The 18,449-nt window shown below is 52.1% G+C and overlaps 1 protein-coding gene across 1 annotated transcript in view; it reads left to right on the forward strand.

Annotated features, from left to right (window-relative positions):
- The window catches only part of SLCO2A1 (solute carrier organic anion transporter family member 2A1), a 79,082-nt gene that overhangs the window by 22,327 nt on the left and 38,306 nt on the right, over positions 1-18,449 (forward strand). Inside the window, exon 2 of the mRNA XM_012766834.3 lies at positions 13,928-14,065. Within this exon, the coding sequence (XP_012622288.2) occupies positions 13,928-14,065 (138 nt within the window). The remainder of the gene's footprint in view (positions 1-13,927; positions 14,066-18,449) is intronic.

Consider the following 18,449-nt stretch of genomic DNA (forward strand, 5'->3'; position numbering starts at 1 on the left):
CAGCAGGGCTCTGTAGGGAGGGAAGTGGAGGCCCTCGGCATGTGGGGCACAGACATCCCCACTTCCCTGCCCAGGGTCATCCCCAAGAGATGTGGTTCTGCCGTCCTGGTCTTTGGGATTTTGTTGTTGATCAGTGGGCAACCAGGACCACCAGGTTACATGACCCTCCTGTGATCTGCAGGAGGGCAAGTGGTGGAATCCGGAACTGTGCTCATAGCTTGGCGATTAGGGAGGACGTTTCTTTCTCTTGAGGTGTCTGATGGGATAGAGATTTGAATGTTGGGCAAAGAGCCTTTTCCTCTGTCATCCTCTACCTGCCATTGGAAAACGGGGGGAGGAATGACTACAGGAGCGGGAGAATGCTCTCATGCCGGGGCAATCTGCTCGGTTGCACTCTGGGTCTTTCCTTCCCCCTGAACATCTCATCCTGGCTGCCAAGGACCTACTCTCTAGGGGCCCAGTTTTTAGGGAGCTACTTATCACTTTTGGAGTCGGTGGGTCTCGGAAGACAGCCTATGGTTGTGAATCCTGGGTCCCTTGGCAGGCAGGCGAATGCCAGGGTGACCGGGACGGGGTGTGGAAATGGTCCCATGTGGGAAAGTGTGTCTGCGAGCAACAGGTTGTTGCAGGGGACACATCCTCACGGTGCAGCTGGAGGCAGAGTGAGCCCATGTGTGGCATTTGTGTGCAAATCTGGAATGCTGTAGCCTCAGGAGAGTGAGCGGGGACCTTCTGACCAGGAGCCGGGCCCAGCGCCCTGGCTGGGGAGAGCCAGCAGGTGTCCGTGCACTTCTGCTCTCCTGGGGCAGGCAGCCTGCCCAGCCTGCTTTAAGCATCTGCTGTTTTGGGTTCCCCGGCAGACTCCTAAAATTTTGTTCTCAGACCTCCCCTACAGCTGTGAGCAGGCTGGGTGTGTTGTGGGTTGTTTTGGAGCTGCTGCAGGTGGCGGGGCGCAGGAGTTTCCCAGGGTAAGGGCTCCTTCCCTGTCCTCCCAGGGCACTGACGTGTTCTCGATGAAACCTCCTGGGGCTCCCCACGGAGCCGGCCCCAGGGGAACAGCCCAACACCTTCCTTTCCTCACTGCTCGGGAATCAGTCTCCAGTCTCTTGTCCACTACAGAACTACCTGGCAGGACCAAGAGCCCAAACTGGGTCTCAATTCTCCAAATGGGAGATTTGGAGAATTTGTTGGGAGTTCTAGTATGGAGCTGGCCCTGCACATAATTCTGAAGAAAGCGAAAGAATCTACGGTGTTTGCTAAGTAACTGACTTTGGCTCCAGAACTTTTTTGGGAGGTAATCAGATACAATAGAAGGAAAATACCTGTTTCTACAACAAATTTATAGCCCAGTTTGGTAACTCTATATCCTCATACTTATTGCTTACAAATGCCTAGGTAATCAGTGGGGTCAGTCACTGCCATTTATTCTTTCCCATTGATTTGTTCATCCATCATTATTTACAGAGAAGATTGCTTCCTCCTTGCAAAAACTCCCTGCTCTCTCTGGTCATTGCCCTCTTATGTCGTGCTGGTGACAGGTGTGCTCTGTGTGCCAGGGTTGCTTCAGGGCCCAAAACACTCCTAGTGGTTGCAATTACAACCTGGGCTCAGTGCCCCCGAGGAACAGAAGAGATTGTGTAACAGGAGGGACATTCTTTGCCACCAGAAAGAGAAGAGTAGAAGCTGATCAAGGGAGGGGTGGGAATGAAGAGCCCTCAGGTAGGGAATGGCCCCCACTGCCAAAAGCTCATCACCTGAAGTGGTTTCAGCTACAAATCTCAGCTGCCTTTTACCCAACAATAACGTGGTTAGCTTGGTACCAAGCCACCACTGCGGTGGGAAGCTCAGCAAGAGCGGAGGGTAGATGATGAGGCTGGCGTAGGGAGGGCCCTCCAGGCTGGGACACTTTGCTTGCATTTTAATCTAAGGTGGTGGGGACCCATTGGAGGGTTTTCTACAGCTTCTGAACAGGCTCTCATCTCCATTTTTGGAAGATCTTGCTGATAGATGCCAAATGACTCTATTTCTATAAAGTACGAAACAGGCCTGCTAATCTGTGCTGTTAGAAGCTGGGAGACTCATTGCCTGGAGGTGGAGGGTGGGGTGGTGACTGAGAGGTGAGGGGAGGGCTTCTGAGAAGTTGGTAAAGATCTATCTACCTATTGATCTGGAGATGGGTCCCTCAGGTGTACCCAGCTTGGGACATTTTTTTAAAGCTATACTCAGGATTTATATATTTTCGATGTGAATGTTATATGTCAATAGAGTTTCTTAAAAGATTACTCTGGCTCTTGGTTAAAGAACATATCGAAGGAGAGACAAATGGGTGTAGGAGCCAGGTAGGAGCTTGTGACAGTGAACCAGGCGGGAGCCGACAGGTGACCCAGACTGGAGGGTGGCCGAGGAGGGGAGAACAGAGTAGACGCAAGACTGGTCTGGAGGTGGAAGCTCCGGGCGAGAGCTGGAGCGGAGGGGACATGGTGTGGGGTGACAGTAACGAGGGGGCGTGGATTTGGGGGACTGATGGGGAGCTGGAGTTGAAGTGTGTGGGATGCAGTTTGATACGAGGCCTGGGGTCAAGTGGGGAGACTTCGGTCTGCAGCCGAGGATTCCCAGGGGATTGTGCAGAGAGAAAAAGGGCAGAGCCCAGACATCGTCAATGCCAGATGGGGAGACAGAAGAGGGCTCCCATGAGGATTTCTGAGAAGGACTAGTCAGAGGGACAGTGAGAACACAGATGGCAAGTGCCATCACAAGTGGCAAGGGGAGCCCCGAGGACCTCACGGCAGCGACTGCTGGAGAGCCCACTGCACGCGACAGCTAGGAAACTGGTCGTCCTGGTGCAAACAGTTTCGCAGGATCTTCCTTCCCCTGGACTCGCACAGCGCTGGGCAGCACGGTGGGGCAAATGACGGTGTGACTCAGCGTCCGTTGGCTGCCACCGTTTACCAACTGTGTGGCATGAGACAATTTCGTAAGCTGCCCTGAGCCTCAGTTTCCTCATCTATAAACAAAAGGAATCACATGTACCTCTCAGGGCTCATATGAAGATTGACTTTGTTCAGCGAGTATTTATTGAACATTGATCATGTGCCAGATAGCCAGATGCAGAAGGTACAAAGTGACCAAGACTGAGTGGGGGGACAAATAAGTAAATAAATAAACAAGGTGATGTGAAGAAAATAAATGCCTCCCACTCCCTGCTTCCCTGCGGCCACCACCTAGCCCTCTTGCTACGTGGGGTCCCTCCCTTCCTCTTGCTACGTGGGGTCCCTCCCTTCCTGGCCGGCTTCCCTGGGGTCAGCTCCTACGGCCCTAGGCTCTTCTCATACCATGTCCCCAATCCCTACTTTCTTGCTTGGAAAAACTGGCTTCCCTTTCCTTGAAGGCAGGAAGGGAAGGGCTTAATCTTCAAACGCTTCCAGGATGTGAAAAAAAATATTGACATCCATCTTATTATTAGAACAAAGAATAGGCAGAATATCAAACGGTGAAGTTTCCATGTTAATACGGTGCATGTCCAAATGTCATTTTCCTGCCATAAACGGATTCAAAGCAGATTCCCCAGTGGTGCCTTATTTCAACCTAACAAATTATTCTCCTGCCAACTTCCCCAAGAGACAAGATAGCACTTGATCTTCATGAAGGAAAACGTTTTCGGGCTTGACACAAGAGATAACTTTTGGAATTTCTGAAGAATTTGGATACATATTTACAGAAATGTCAGCGATAACTTTGAAGTGTTTATTTTTCTAGGAAACCATGAGCGCCACGCCTCTAGCTGATCTGGCAAGTTCACCTGGTCTCACGTGCTTAGGTTTCATTCCCCCTGCCCTCGAGCAATCCCACACCCTTCAGTCTTCCAGCTCTTCCATGCAGCCACCTGGGCCTTCTCCACCCCACTGCAAAGCTCCTGACAGGCACCGTAGGAAGGAAACTAAACACAAGGCAGGTTAGCACTGCTGGTGTTATTAGAAATTAGAAAGTTTGTCCACCTCCCTTTTTTGTGCCCTATCATCCTTCAAACAAGGGCGTTGCAATGGAAATCTGCACGTTTTTTTTCTGGATTGTTCTGATCTTTGTCCTTTCAAGGGCCCCCAGGATCCTATCATATCAAAGGCCCCCACCCCCTTTTTAAAGCTCAAAATGATACTATACAAAATAACAATAAACACCACAAAATTATTCAGCTTGGGACTTCCAGTATCCATTTTAATTACATGGTGGCCTTCAAGTGAGATTTTTTTAATCTAAGCTGTGTGTCCTAAGCTAAAAAGTGGTTGAAAAACCCTGGTCAAGTCTGATTCAGTGAGGACTTGGCTCAGAGAGACTTCATGACCGGGGTCCCCCAGGCGGTGTGAAAGGTGGGAAAAGAGTCCACCTTGGACTTCAAAGGCTTTTTCTAGTTCATAATAATGCTAATAACACTAAAGGTACCTTTTATCATTGCTGCTGTGAATACCACCAACTCTGACCCTCGACTGGCTATTTTGAATCTCTGCGCTTTATCTCGTGCAGGCATTCTTCCTGCATGGGAACATATTTGATTTCCTGAATCACTTCTTGAAAGAGACATTCCCCTCTGGGGCTCGCGGCCATGGTTTGGATCCAAGCCGCACCCTGCAGAAGGTATAGGAGGGGGAGGCAGGCCGAGGGCTGGAGGGGGCTGTCCACGGCAGGAGGCATCTGCTTCTTGGCTTAGCTTCCTCCTTCTTGTGAGGGTACAGGGGAAGGAGCCCGCTCTCCCCTCCAGCTCTAAGGGCCCCCAGATGGGCCTCTGGGGGGCCAACCCAGATCCCCTCCTCCCCCTTTAACTGCCTGCAGCTCTGATATTGGGAAGCAGCCAGGACTCACCCTTCTGGGTTCAGTTCACTTCTTTGTCCCCATTGCATTAGGGCTTTTGAACCCCAAGACTTACTTCCCAGATCTCACCCTCTGGTGAACTGCCAGCTGGGACTGAGAATGAGCTGTGAGAATGGACACGCTGAGAAGGAGAAGTGTGAGTGGAGGTGGGCAGACACCCAGAGCCGGCACCACTCTCTGGCCATGGGCCTTCTGTCCCAGACACACAACCGCTTTGGAAGACTCTAGTCAAATCCATGAGGTATCAGGACACATGAACGCAGTGGGGAGAGGAAGGACCTGGTTACACTTTTAGGTTTGACAACTTAGTCCACTGACAGGTATCATTTCTTGGAGGCTTTCTTTTTCCCATTGAAAAGTGGGGACAGCACGATTTGTGTGCATCAGGAAATAGATGGGGTTTTAACTCAGGATGGCAGCCTGAGTTTGCCTCCCCTCCTCTCTCACACCTCTGTTATAGTGAAAGTAGTGAGTGAGAAGTGATGAAAACTAATAACAGGGAAAAAAGAAGAAGAAGAAGAAGAGAGACTATGAGTGGATGAAGCATTTCAGTAATTTGAGCAGATGGACAATGGCTGGGAAGTGTCAGTGGATGCAATGGAACGTAGGAAGGCAGGCCCTCACCTGCGTGCACGGGGCCTGCAGGGGCAGGGCGCCCTCAGGCTCGGCACAGCCCTGGAGAGGCCACAGATTTAGAGTCTCAGGCGGCAGAAGGAGAGGTGGAGCTGAACCCAGTGGGGTTAATGCAGAACGAACAGCCCCTTACCCCAGGGAAAACACAAGCAGCCCTCTCTCCTTGACGGCACTATTAGCTAGTGTGAGCTTTTGTGCCCAGGAAGGAAGCCCTGCTTCTCTGACTCCCAGCTCACATGCCGCAAAGTGAAGTGGTCTAATAATAATAAAACTACTAATAGAACTATTAAAAGTTGGGAGGAATAGAGAGAAGGAGGGTTGCAAGTGTAAGTGCGCTGAATCCCCTTCCACAATAGCGTGCACCCAACAGTGATAAGTCAAGAAATTGCAGAACAAGCGTGTTATTTTGAGCTGTGTGGGTATAATCAACAGAAAAACTAAAAACTAAAGACAGAGGTGGTCCCTGACCTGCAGGACGGCTGGTGGGCTGGAGCTGACTGAGGGGCTGAACTTTGTCATTCTAAACCTTTCCAGACTACTTGATTTTTGATCAAACATATATATGTATTGCATTGATTCAAAGTAAAGGCAAAAATTAAAAAGTGAAAAGAAATGTAAATAGATTCTAATTACATAGGTGGAATTCCAGCTGACTGTGAAGCAGAGCCCGCATTGCTCACATCCAGCTGGGTTGTCAGTGTGGTTGTGCAGTCCTGGGTCTTCCCAAGACACGTGTCAGTCTCAGAGCTGTGTTCCCACCTGTCTGGGGTGCAGTCAGCTCAGCCTAGAGACAGGAGGGACGGAATGTCCTCTGAGGCCAGATTTCACCATCAGAGGATGGGAGGCACAGAATGACCCTCATCACACCCCTCAGCTCTCCTCCCTTTACGAGGGTGAGAATAAGGTTTCCCTGTGCTGTTCTTTTCTCCTTCTCCCTTTTCCTTCCTTCCTCCCTCCCTCCCTGCCTTCTTCCTTCCTTTGGAAGCGTTGTTCCATTTAGATTGCCCCCTCAGAGCCCTGTTTGGGCAAGCAGACGGCTGCCATCCAGGGACAGAAGCAGTTGTTCCAAACTGGGGGTCTCCAGCTGTGTGTCTCAGTCCAGCCCTTCTCCTGCTCCCGAGTGGTTTTATTCCCACTCTTAGGCTTCTTCCATGTGTTGAATCACTTCAGAGAAGGTACATTCTAGCGGACATAAAGGATCAGGTGGATTTCCTGGAGTATTGCCTTCCCCGGGATTTGTGTGGACAAAGCCAGAGCTGGTCGACGGCAGAGTCAGACGTTAAACAGGTGATGATCCTCTGGGGATCACATTTTAGGACTTCTGTCTAGTGTCCCTGTAACCATGGTTAGATGCCACTATGATCCAACGATGGTTAGATCATAGTTCTGGTGTTTAGTTTGGAAAAGGGAGTCATGCACATGTGGATAAAAAAAAAACCATGTCCAGGTTATCCTCTGACCCTTGCTCCTTCACCTTGAGCTGGGGGGGCTTCCCTCCTTGTCCTTATGGCTTACCCTTTGGGGCCGTCTTGCTCATGGCACTGAAGAGTGGTTCGGGCCTGGGGCTCCCCTCTGTGCCTTCAGTTGGCATCTCAGCAGCTTGTCAGCCTTGCTTAGCTCTTGGCACCGGTTGTTAAAAGTTTCCTCTTTGTCAGAAGAAAGAGCTTCATGGCCACTCTGGTTTCTCTGCTTCCTTCCTCTTTGTGTTTGTCAGGATTGGAGAAAGACAGGGCTGTGAGCGTGGCTTTCGCATTTAGAAGTCTGAGCGCCTTCCGCCCACCCCGCCTGCAAGAATGTTGCCCCCTCTCCATGGGGTTCCTCTGCCAGCTTCCTTCTATAAGATGTGCCTCAGGTGACATGTTAACTGTGACACACACACACACACACACGCCCCTTGTAAACCTAGGTGTTTAGATTAGCACACACACACTAACCTAGATACTTATATGGGTTTTGAACCTTTCAAAGTAGGCCCCTTGAATAAACAAATGTGTTCCAGTGACATTGCCAATGCTCATAATTTTTTTAAAAAAAGGAAGTTGTTTGTGGAATTCCCTTCAAAGCCTCAGAACATTATTTTGAATACCTTCATGGCTGCAAATCTTCTTTTAAGTGAATTTTTTCCTTAGCCAACTTTACTGAGGTATAGTTTGCACATAATAAAATGCAGACTTTAAATGTTTGATGAGTTCTGACAAATGTATATGCCTGTGTAAATACCACCACAATAAAAATGTAGAATATTTCCACCACACTAGAAAGTCCCTTCATACATAGCTGGAGATCTTTAACTTTTTAGTTTGGATTTAGAAATATCCAAAAGTGGTATAGAGTTAAGCCATGTCAGTAAGAGGCAGCTGAAGTGATGAATGCGGTTTGGTGCCTTGTAATTTGTGTGGCTCATAGACTGATTGAAGGCAATGCCGAAGGGGAAATTTATAAATAATTGAGGACAGATCGTTGGAACAAATCTGCAGCATTGAAGAGATGGATTTGTATTCTGGAGCATGGATTTATCAGTTAGAGTACTTTAAGAGGCTAGGCATAGAGGCTCATACCTGTAATCCTAGCACCTTGGGAGGCCAAGATGGGAGGGAGGCCAAGGCAGGAGGATTGCTTAAGCCCAGTAGTTCAAGACCAGCTTGAGCAACATTGTGAGACCCCCACTTCTACAAAAAATAAAAAAATTAGCCAGGCATGGTGGTATACACCTGTAAATACCAGCTACTTGGGAGGCTGAGACAGGAGGATGGCTTGAGCCCAGGAGTTTGAGACTACAGTAAGCTATGATCAAGCCTCTGCACTCCAGCCTGGGAGACAGACCCAGACCCTATCTCTTAAAAAAATTTTTTTTAAGGAGTACTTTAAAGACACATTGTTCACCTGACAATGATTGAGCCCTAGTTATGAACCAGGCAATTTCAGGCACTGGGCATTTGTTGTCCTAAAAACACACACACATCATCTTTCCACTATGAAGTCTATATTCTGGTGGGAGGAAATGTCAATAAATGAGAAATCAAATGCATGGTGTAATTTTAGGAAGCAATAAATGCCAAGAAAAAGGAAAAAAAAAAGGTGAGGAGATGGAAAATAATGGCATACTATTTTAAAGAATATAATAGAGCCCAGTAATACATTTTTTTCTTTTCCTTCTATGAAGAAATCCCAAGATTCAAATTCTACGATAAACTGCTGTCTAAAAGGGACATATTATCTTTCCCTAAAGTATATTGTACAGAATGCCAGTATTTGTTATATGAAAAAAAAATGGTGGCAGTGGTGGTAAGTTTCCATAGTTAGAAAAGTATGGGGAGTCCGGGCGCGGTGGCTCACACTTGTAATCCTAGCACTCTGGGAGACCTAGGTGGGAGGATTGCTTGAAGCCAGGAGTTTAAGACTAGCATGAGCAAGAGCAAGACCCCATCTATACAAAAATAGAAAAATTATCCGGGTGAGATGGCATGCACCTGTATTCCCAGCTACTCAGGAGGCTGAGGCAGGAGGATCACTTAAGCCTAGGAGTTTGAGGTTGCTGTGAGCTAGGGTAATGCCATTGCACTCTAGCCTGGGTGACAGATGGAGACTCTGTCTTAAGAAAAAGAAGTGTGGGGACAGTTGGGTTAAGCACAGTTAAGGGAGTCTTTACTGAAAGACTTCTTAGAACCTTTATTATGCTAATATGACTGCAAATATTCATGAGCGAGGACTGTAGTACGTAATATTTTCCAAACTTTTTCTCCAGGGAATCCTTCTGGCTTGGAGCATCTCAAGCAAGTGGTGTTCTGTGTAGCACATGGTGGGAAACTCTGTCCTAGAGTTCTCACGCCACGGGGAAGTAAAAGCCATAGAGAAGTTAAATTACTTGAGGGGCAAGAGGAGGGAGTGGAGGAAGCTTCAACTTATTGAATGGCCCCCTGGAGCTCTCACTGTGGGCCAGGAAGGTGCCAATATCCACAAATACATCTCTGCTGTCATCCTCACATCTCAGGTGGCCTCATAGCTCCCATTTACTACTGGGGGAAACAGCCACTCAGAGAGATCAAATCAGTAGCCCAAGGTCACGCCATTCCTTATAGATAGGATCTGAATCTAGGCTGTTTGACTCCAATACCCAAGTCATCAAACACCATAACGCTACAATGCTTAAATGATGGGGGATGGCGGGTTGCAACCCAACTAGCAAACCTTTTCCTACTCCCACCAATCCATCCAAATATACTCTTAAACCTGTGTCCTCCTCTAGGGTGGGTTTCTGTTCCATCTGTTTCTTGCTTGTCTGATGCTGGCCATGTAGTGGGACTTGGTACGTTCGAGCAGCCTGGGTCATGGTCCCAGGGTCCCATCCACATAAGTGCGGTATGTGGGGCCAGATGGCTGTGACCCTGAGTGGCCTTGCCAGAACCACCCATCGACTTCTTTCTTCTTCCCTGGCATTTCCTCCCTGCCCTTCCCTCCCCTGCATCCACAGATCTGATTCTTCTCAACCTGCCATACGCACTGGAACCCAGTGGCCCAGATATATGCCAGTGCTTCTGCCAGGGCCCCCACGAGGCTCCCAGACCTGACAGTGTTGCCAGGGCCAGCAGCTGGCAGTGAGGGCGGCTCTGTGAGGGGGCGAGGATGTGGAAGGAGCCAGCCAGGAGGGGCTGGAGTCTCCTGCCTAGTAGCTGGGGGAAGAAAACAGGGGACTTCATACCTAAAGGCATAACTTTCAGGAAAAGATCTGAGACAGATTTTCTCTCCCGCCCTCCCCATCTTCCTCTCATGAGACAGCTGGGGAGGTTGGTAGTGATTAGTCACTCCTGTTAATTCGTTACTAATTTGGATAGAGAGAGAAACTGGTCTTTCCTGAGCTTAATGCTTGGAAACGTAATTGCTCCCAAACTGAGCTCACTGTCCTCCCTCTCCTGAGCCCCTGTCTCCACCCATGGCTTTGCTGCCTCTCTGGCTCCTGGGCTGCGGACACAGCCCCTCTCTTCTTCTGCTCTGCATCAGTGACAGCCCTGTCAACTCAGCCTGTGCAGGAGCCCCTGGTCCTGTCCCTCCCCACATGCTCACTGCCCCAGCCTGGCCTCTGTCCAGCCTCCGCTGAGTGGCTGGATGCTACTCTTGCGCCCAGCTGTGTGTCAGTCTTTGAGAGGCCTCTGTGCAGAAGCCACACAGGGTGCTGGGAGGTTTGGAAATGACCTTGAACTAGACACACAACTGAGCCTTGTGCTGGGCAAGAGTGCTCCTGAAGGGCAGGGGGAGTCATCCGGACAAAGAAGGGGAAGATTGTGAGCAAAGGCACGGAGACGCGTGAGCTGGGGGACTCTTAGGGTATGGCCTTCATGGAGTTTGAATGACAAGCTGTGTGGCAGCAGTTGTTACAGCAGCTATCTGATGAGACAAACCAAAGCAACCCCAAACTTTGTGCTTAAAATAATGACCACATTGAGTTTGCTGACAAATCTGCCATCTGTGTAGGGCTCGTTGGAGATAGCTCATTTCTGCTCTGCCTGGCATCATAGCCTGGGACTAGAACCATCTGAAGGCTCGCTCAGCGACATGTCTGGCAGCTGGCGCTGGCTGAGAGCTGAAACATTGGCTGAGAAAGGTGACTGGGCTTCCTTACAGTGTGATGTCTGGGTTCTAAAGGTCTCAAGAAAGGAACAGCCAGGAAGACTCTCCACCTGCTTTTAGAGCTGGCCTCGGCAGTCACATTGCATCATTTCTGCTTCATTCTCCTCGCAAGTAACTAAGATGGGCCCATATTCAGGGGAAGAGAACACAGACCCCACCTCACCTCCCGGTGGAGAGTCATTGTCACATGTAAGAGGTGTATGTGGACGGGAGAGATTGGTGTGGCCATCTTTGTAAAATATGATTAGCCCCAGCAGGGGCAGGCAGGCTCCAGCACCTATAGAGTCCTCGGTATCACACTAGGCATTGGTTTTTACCTTATAGGGGGTGTCACTTTGGGCATGAGCTGCTCACACTTGTGCCTGAGAAGGCTCCCCCTGGGGTGGTGTGGCGGAAGGTTTGGAGAGGCAGATGGGAGGCCTGGGAGAGGCTGCTGCAGTAATCGGGGAGAGATGGTACGGGCCTGAGCCAGGCCATACCCCTGGGGAGGAGAGGAGGGGGTCAAAGGTGGGAGACGCCAAGAAGAGACCACAGGGCCCCGTGATGGGGCAAATGCCAGGGGGTGAGGAGGAGGGGCGTCCCGCAGGATTCTCCGTTCCTGGCTTCAGAAACAGAGTGGAGGTGATAGGGAATGAAGGAAAAAGAGGAGGGGCTCATGGGGAAGACAGTGAGTCCTATCTGGGAAGTGAGTCTGAAGGATCTGAGAGTGTCCGTGTGGACAGGCCCAGCAGATAATGGAAAGTTCTGGATGAGGAGCTGAGATTTGGGTGCCTCCCTCCTGCGGGCCAATGGGACTGCCCGTGCCCATGTGCAGAATGGGTGTGTGTCCAGAGAAAGGGTCTAGAGAGTTTGGGGCATTGGTCCCTAAGGATTGGTAGGAGGAGGAGAATCTGGCAAAATCAGAGAAAATGACACTGCCCCTCCCTGAGTCTGGCCTGGACCTCTGGGCTCGAGGGTGCTTTGGTGGCCTGTGTCCGAGGAGGAAGAGCGGACTTTGACAAATCCCGTCACCATCTGTGCTGCTTCCAGCAACCTGTGCTGTGGCTCTTGCCGGTCCTGCCACCTCATGGGGGCAACCCCTTCTGGCTAAGGGATTTATGTGGTTGCTTTGCTTTTGTTTTTCAAATCCTTCACAGAGGGTCAGACCCAGGACATGTCCTCTAGTCCAGTAATTGCAACCTGTGTCACCCACCAGATTCTGCTGGTGGGACTTTCCCAAACAACACATTTGGGGCCTCACCCCCCACTGACTGACTCAGTGTGTCTGGGCTTGGCCTCACCCCTGTATTTCAGATACCTCCATCCATGTGGTTTTGAAGCAAAGCTGAGTTAAGACCCACGGAGGTAGCCCACGTGAGCAGCCCAGGCCTAGTCTACTCTAGGAGGTAAAGTGACTGGCACCTAAGCCCCAAAGTGCCCACTACAAAGTGCAGGGCACTGTGCCAGCCTCTGGGGTTCACCCTCTCTGGACCTTAGTTTCCTCATTTGTGAAAGAGTAGGATGAGATCATTTTCAAAAATACCTTTATCACAAAATATTAAGAAGAATCCCAATTTATGAAACAAAGCCCCATGGAGGCTCTCTGGGCAGGCCGGGGTGGAATGCCGCTCCTGCCCCAGGCAGTCAGGCTTCCTTCTGCCACCAGTGAGGACTCAGGTGGCCACACAGGCTCAGGGGCAGCTGGCAGTTGGGAGAGGTGTCTGGTTTCATGGGTGCAGGGACCTCCTCAGATCTGGAGGCTGTGAGCAGGGGCATGCGGATAGGCAGGGCGTTCTGGGCTCTGTTGGGAGCCCCAGGCTGGCCTCACAAAAGCTCTGTCCTGCAGGTGGGAGACCCCACAGTCAGAGCGAGGGCCCCTGTGGAGCAGGTAGGCTTAGCTTGGGAAGGAAATGGAAATGGAGGTGGAGCCCCTGCTGCTCTCCTGAGATGCCAGCCCTTCAATTAAGGGAAGAACTTTGGCAGACTGTGAATGTAACGGCACCCCACCCTTCCCTGGAGGAAAAGCATGACCCACAAGGACACCTTCCAGGGGATGTTTAGGGGTGGGGCTCCTAGCTAGGAGTCTCTTTGGGCCTGGCCCAACAACTGAGGACCTGGGAAGGCACAGAGCCCAGCCTGGAGCCAACGAAGGACACCACCAAACCCCTTTCCCACCAAACCCCTCTCCCGCCCTCGCTGATGTATATGTCCCCATCAACCTTGAGCTCACGTTTACTCAGTACTCGCAGGACAAGGCACGCAGGGCATGGGGAGAGAGAGAGAGACAAATGGCCTGGGCCCCTTTCTCAAGTTCATGACCATCCGTCCAGCACAGTCACAGACACCCTGATAAGAAGTGACAACAAGCTTGGTGAGGACATGAATGGGGACATCCATTCAAACCAGGTGGTTTGGGGGCCGCATCGTGCTGCCTTATTGGAGACATCAGAGGTGGGCCTTGGAGGCTGTGTCGGGAATGGAGGATGAGCTGTGAGTGGAGAGAGGTGACCTGGGGCTTGTGCGCTGTGTGCCATTAGGGAAGACCCACAGTGCTCAGCCCAGGTGTGGCCTTCCCCAGGGTGACTTTCCAGCCCTGTAAGAAAATGAAGGTGGTTTTACAGGGCCATTTATGGTACCAGCGATAACAATGCAATGACGGAGGAACCCGTTAATGTTTTCTTCCCCGAGGGGGTGGAACGCATCCACCCTCCAGACTATGAAGTAAGTGCCCCAGGCACCAGGTGAGGGAACAGGCCCAGCTGCTGGAAGGCTGGGGGCTCCAGGGCTCCTTGTCCAGAGGCCTCACGGGCTGTTGCTGTCCCCCCAGGCGTTCGTGCTCTGCCAAGGCCTCCTGCAGCTCTGCCAGCTCCTGTACAGCTCCTACTTCAAGAGCAGCCTCACCACCATCGAGAAGCGCTTCGGCCTCTCCAGTTCTTCCTCGGGCCTCATTTCCAGCCTGAACGAGGTGAGCAGGAGGTGCTGGTCTATGGGCCCCACTTGTGCATCACCCTGGCCACGGGATGCAGGAGACGCAGAGGCACAGGGGCTGGGATGTGCACTGGGGCGCAGGGGGCCAGGGAGCCAGCGAAGATCCCATGGGCATGGTGAGAGCAGCCACATTTCCTGAGGCCTGACTTGCGCCGGGTGCTGAGCTGAGAGCTGCCCACTCCTGACCTCGGGGCTTCTCACGGCAGCCTGCAGCAGTTCTCTGCTCATGCTCGTGTCAGGGATGGGGATCCCGGCTTGGAGGTACAAGCGGCTTGCCCCAGGCGTGCAGCGCCATCTGCCCCTGAGCTCTGTGCCCCTGATTGAGTTCGGTGGCACCCAGAGAGCTTGTGTGCCCTCTGTCCCTTCCCTAGTCCAGGGAGGATGAGCCCCAGGGGTGTGGGTGGGGAAGCAGCCCCGGGCCAGGCATGCCCTGTCTTATGGGTCACAGGGGCCAGAGCTACTCAATGGCCCTGACTCCCAAACCTGTGACCTCTGAACATTTTCTTATCCCTTGGTGACTACAAATCAGAGTTCAAAGAAGATAGGATGGACCAAGAAGCCTGAGGTCGGAGGTCAGAGGTTGGGGGTCAGGGCCTGCTAGGAGCTGCTGGAAGCTGGGGGAGAGTGAGGGCAGCAGCAGGGCCCTTCCTTCACACGCAGGATGGAGGGGGGCGCCCGGCCTGGCTTGTCTCCTGTCTCTCCCTCCTGCTCCTCCTGGATGGAGGCAGTGGCCTCCCTTCCCCCAGCCCAGTCACTCCTCTGGAGCATGATGGGCTCTCCCCTCGACTCAGTGAAATTCAGGTCGGGCAGTGACTCAGAGACCACCCCCGCCCCTGCCCCTCTGCAGATTCAGGCCAAGACGTGGCTGTAGAATAAGGCAGGTGTCTCCTACCCTAGCCTTCACCCTTCAGTCTCCCCTGCCCAGCCTACTCCTGGGGGAACGTGGCTTTGCCCTTCACTCCTCCCCTGCCCTTGGTGGCCCTCACAACAGCGCCCCCAGGGCCCTCCGCTCTTTGCCCACCCCTCAGCCATCCTAGGTGGCAGGCTCTTTTTGTAGTCACTTTTCCAGAAGAGGAAACCTGCGTCAGAAAGCCTGAGTGCTTTGTCCCAGGTCGGCCACATGTCATGTGCTCAGCACAGCCAGCGTCTGAGCCTGGGTCTGTCTGATGGCCGCCTGCTAAGGCCTCCTCTGTGAGTCCACAGCTGGCCTCGCTGCCGCACCTCCAGTCCCTTGTCCGCCCAGTCTCACGTGCTCCACACTCCTCGCTGAAGTCTCCGTTGGTGCCTCTCTCTGCGTGTGCTCTCCACCACGGGCTGCTCCCCGCACACGTGACATGCCTGCACATTTACACACATGGTCCTGCAGCCTGTCTGAGTGGTCCCTGCTGGGCTGAAGGGCCTCCGAACTCCCCCTCTGAACTCCCAGGCCCATGTGTGTGCCTTCACTGTTTTCCCTGCATGCATGTGCGTCCGTGTCTGTGTGTGTGTGTGTGTATGCGTGTGCCTCTGTCTGTCTGCTTGTATGTCTGTCCTGAGCTTCCTGATGATGCCTGGTGCTGGCGTCTGCCTCACCATGTAGGCTGCGGGACCTGGTGTCCCTGTCCTGCAGTCACGCAGAATGCGACCTCCTACACGCTGGCCCGTGACTTTGATAATGCCCCTGGCACATGTTGTCTTCACTCATGACTCATCAGGGAAAACAAACCTCTGACATTTGTGTCCCCACAGTCCTGTTCCATGGCCCTGGCAGGTGTCACTAATCACCTATAGTCCTTTCCTGCTGAGTCCACACGCAGCCTCCGAATCCTCAGCACAATGTTCTAGGCTCCTCTGCTGATCAAAACCAGAGCCGGCGTGCAGAGAAAACGCTCTCTTCCACCTCAGCCCAGGTGGTAGCCACATCCGCAATCTCCATGGTTACGTTTTCATTCTTGATGTCCCTATGTTTGAAACAAAAATGTGGGCTCGGGAATAATGGGACGCTCCAAGGAGCAGGAGGTAGCCAGCTGGGGCATGTAGCAGGGTTTGTTTAAGACTAGAGGTGGATTCAGCCATGAAAGGGCATAATACTTCCCCAGAGCTAGAGTTCAATCAAAAATAAAGATAACTCACGCACTGAATCTTCTCCTTTCCAATCTCAGATGAACTTCTCAACATCTGACTTTAGATCATGCCTGTGGGCGTGATTGGAGGCAAACGCGATCAGATAGTTCACTCCCCTGACCACACGACCTGTGTGTGTAGCGGGCCTCCAGGGGACGTGAGCCTCAGGACCTCACAGAGGCCCCCAGGGACCTGCAGGTGAGGTGAGGGGGAGACACAGGCTGGGATAAAAGGCCAGCGCAGGAGGGGAACTTGGTTATCTTGGCCCTGTGGGGCCGCAGCTTCTGTTGTCCACTGCAAAAGGCCAGGGTGCAGCACAGAGTCAGGAGAGCCTGGAGGCTTCCTGTCCTCAGTGCCTCCCACTGTTCCCTGGGCCCCTCTGGCTTCGACCTTAAAGGGCAGGGACGTGTTACAGATACGCTTTGTCACCGCTTTCAAAGGATCTCACAGCAAGTCCACAGAGCTGTTTTAGGGGCTGTTTAGGGGCTGAGGCCTGAGGTCCTCTTCTCAGACAGAACAGCTGCATTTTGGGGGGTTTGTTTTATACTAGGGAAAAATAAACTTTTCAAAGGGACTCTATGGCTGAAGAAAAGTCTGAGAACAAGGTCTTAAGCCAGCATCAGCCATAACACCTGTGGAGGTCCAGCTTCCCACAGCCCGGGCCCCAGGAGAGCGCGAAGGGCCTCTCCAGATGGGTGGGGCCCAGGCACCCCCACCCCTCCTCCCTAAACTGCCCTCTGGGCCCTCCACCATCCCGCACCCAGACCTTTTAAAGTCAGCCTCTGTCAGCATAGCTGATAGCATCTGACATTTACAGTCATCTCATGAGAAACTATGGGAAACAGAAGGAAATAAATGAAATCTATGAAGCGTGAGAATAAAGCTCTCTTTCCAGATACAGGTTTCAGAATGTCCTAGAACTATGTCTGGCAGGGGCTGGAGCAACTCCTTGCCTAGCTGGGGCTGTCCTTGTACCCCTTCACTCCCCCTTTCTCTGGGCATGCAGGAGGGGGGCTCCCGGGTAGCTGTGTCTTAAAAAAGCCAGCTGCTTACTCTTTCATTCATTCATTTGTTCAACAGATACTGATGAGCACCAAGTATGTGTCAGGCACTGTTCCAGGTACTGGGGAGATAGGAATGAGCTGACAAACATCTCTGCTCACATATCAGTCTAAGGATAAATATGATACTTATTTATAGAAATAAAACATAAGGTAGGTCAGATGATGGTGAAGATAGAGTGGTGTAGGGGAAAGGGTATGCAGGCCCAAGAGTTGGGCCTGGGGGAGATAAGAGAAAGGCTTTAATGAAAAGTTTCCATCTGAGCCCTGAAATCAATTAGATAAGAAGGAAGCCCTGAGGACAATAGGATAGGAGCAGCAGGTACAAAGGCCAGGGCAGGGCATGCCTGGGGTGTGTTTGTAGAACAGCTGGGGCAGCTGGCTGGAGGGAGGGAGAGGGAGCAGAGTGGACCAGGGAGGGCAGGCAAGGCAGCCCCTGAGGCTCTGGGACAGACTCTGCCTTTTACCAGAGGGGAGCCCTTGCAGCAGGGCAAGGGTGGAGGCAGAGGGACAGTTAGGAGGCCACTGCAGGAATCCAGGCAGGACAGGAGGCGAGGAGTCGCTGGCTTCTGGGTGGCTACTGAAGTCCAGTCGGTGGGATTTGCCGATGGAGTGGATGTGAGGTGGGGAAGTCAAGGATGGCGTTCAGGGGTTCTGCTTGAGCCACGGAGAGGATGGAGGTGCCAATTACTGAAATGAGGGGGACAGGGAGGATGGTCTGGGTTTTGGGGGGAGGAAGAGAAGTGAGAGCTCGGATGTGCTGAGCTTGGGAATCAGAAGCACACACAAAGCATGCAAAGCCACAGGAGGGACTGGACCAGCTCACCCTGATAGGAGCTGAGAATGCAGGGACAGAGCTCTGGGCCCAGGGCTGGGAGTTCAGGGAGATGAGGAGGAGCCAGCCAAGGAGACTGAGAAGGAGCAGCCAGGGGAAGGAAGTGGGAAAGGGTGGTGTCCTGGGAACTCAGGGGAAGGAGTGTTTCAGGAAGAAAGAAGTAGGCAGCTAGATCAGTGGTGCTGAGAGGTAAGAAGAGAACTGAGCCTTGGCTGTGGATTTGGCAATGAGGAGGTCACTGGTGACCTTGGCGACAGCCATGTACTTGAGGCTCTAGACCCTGTTTCCTGAGCCAGGAGCACCCGTTTCCCCAGCCAGAAGGAGATGGGGTGTGGACAGGGCAGGGTGATGCTGTGGACTTA

This window comes from Microcebus murinus, chromosome 1 (genome assembly GCF_040939455.1).
Source record: "Microcebus murinus isolate Inina chromosome 1, M.murinus_Inina_mat1.0, whole genome shotgun sequence".
In the NCBI taxonomy this organism is placed as follows: domain Eukaryota; kingdom Metazoa; phylum Chordata; class Mammalia; order Primates; family Cheirogaleidae; genus Microcebus; species Microcebus murinus.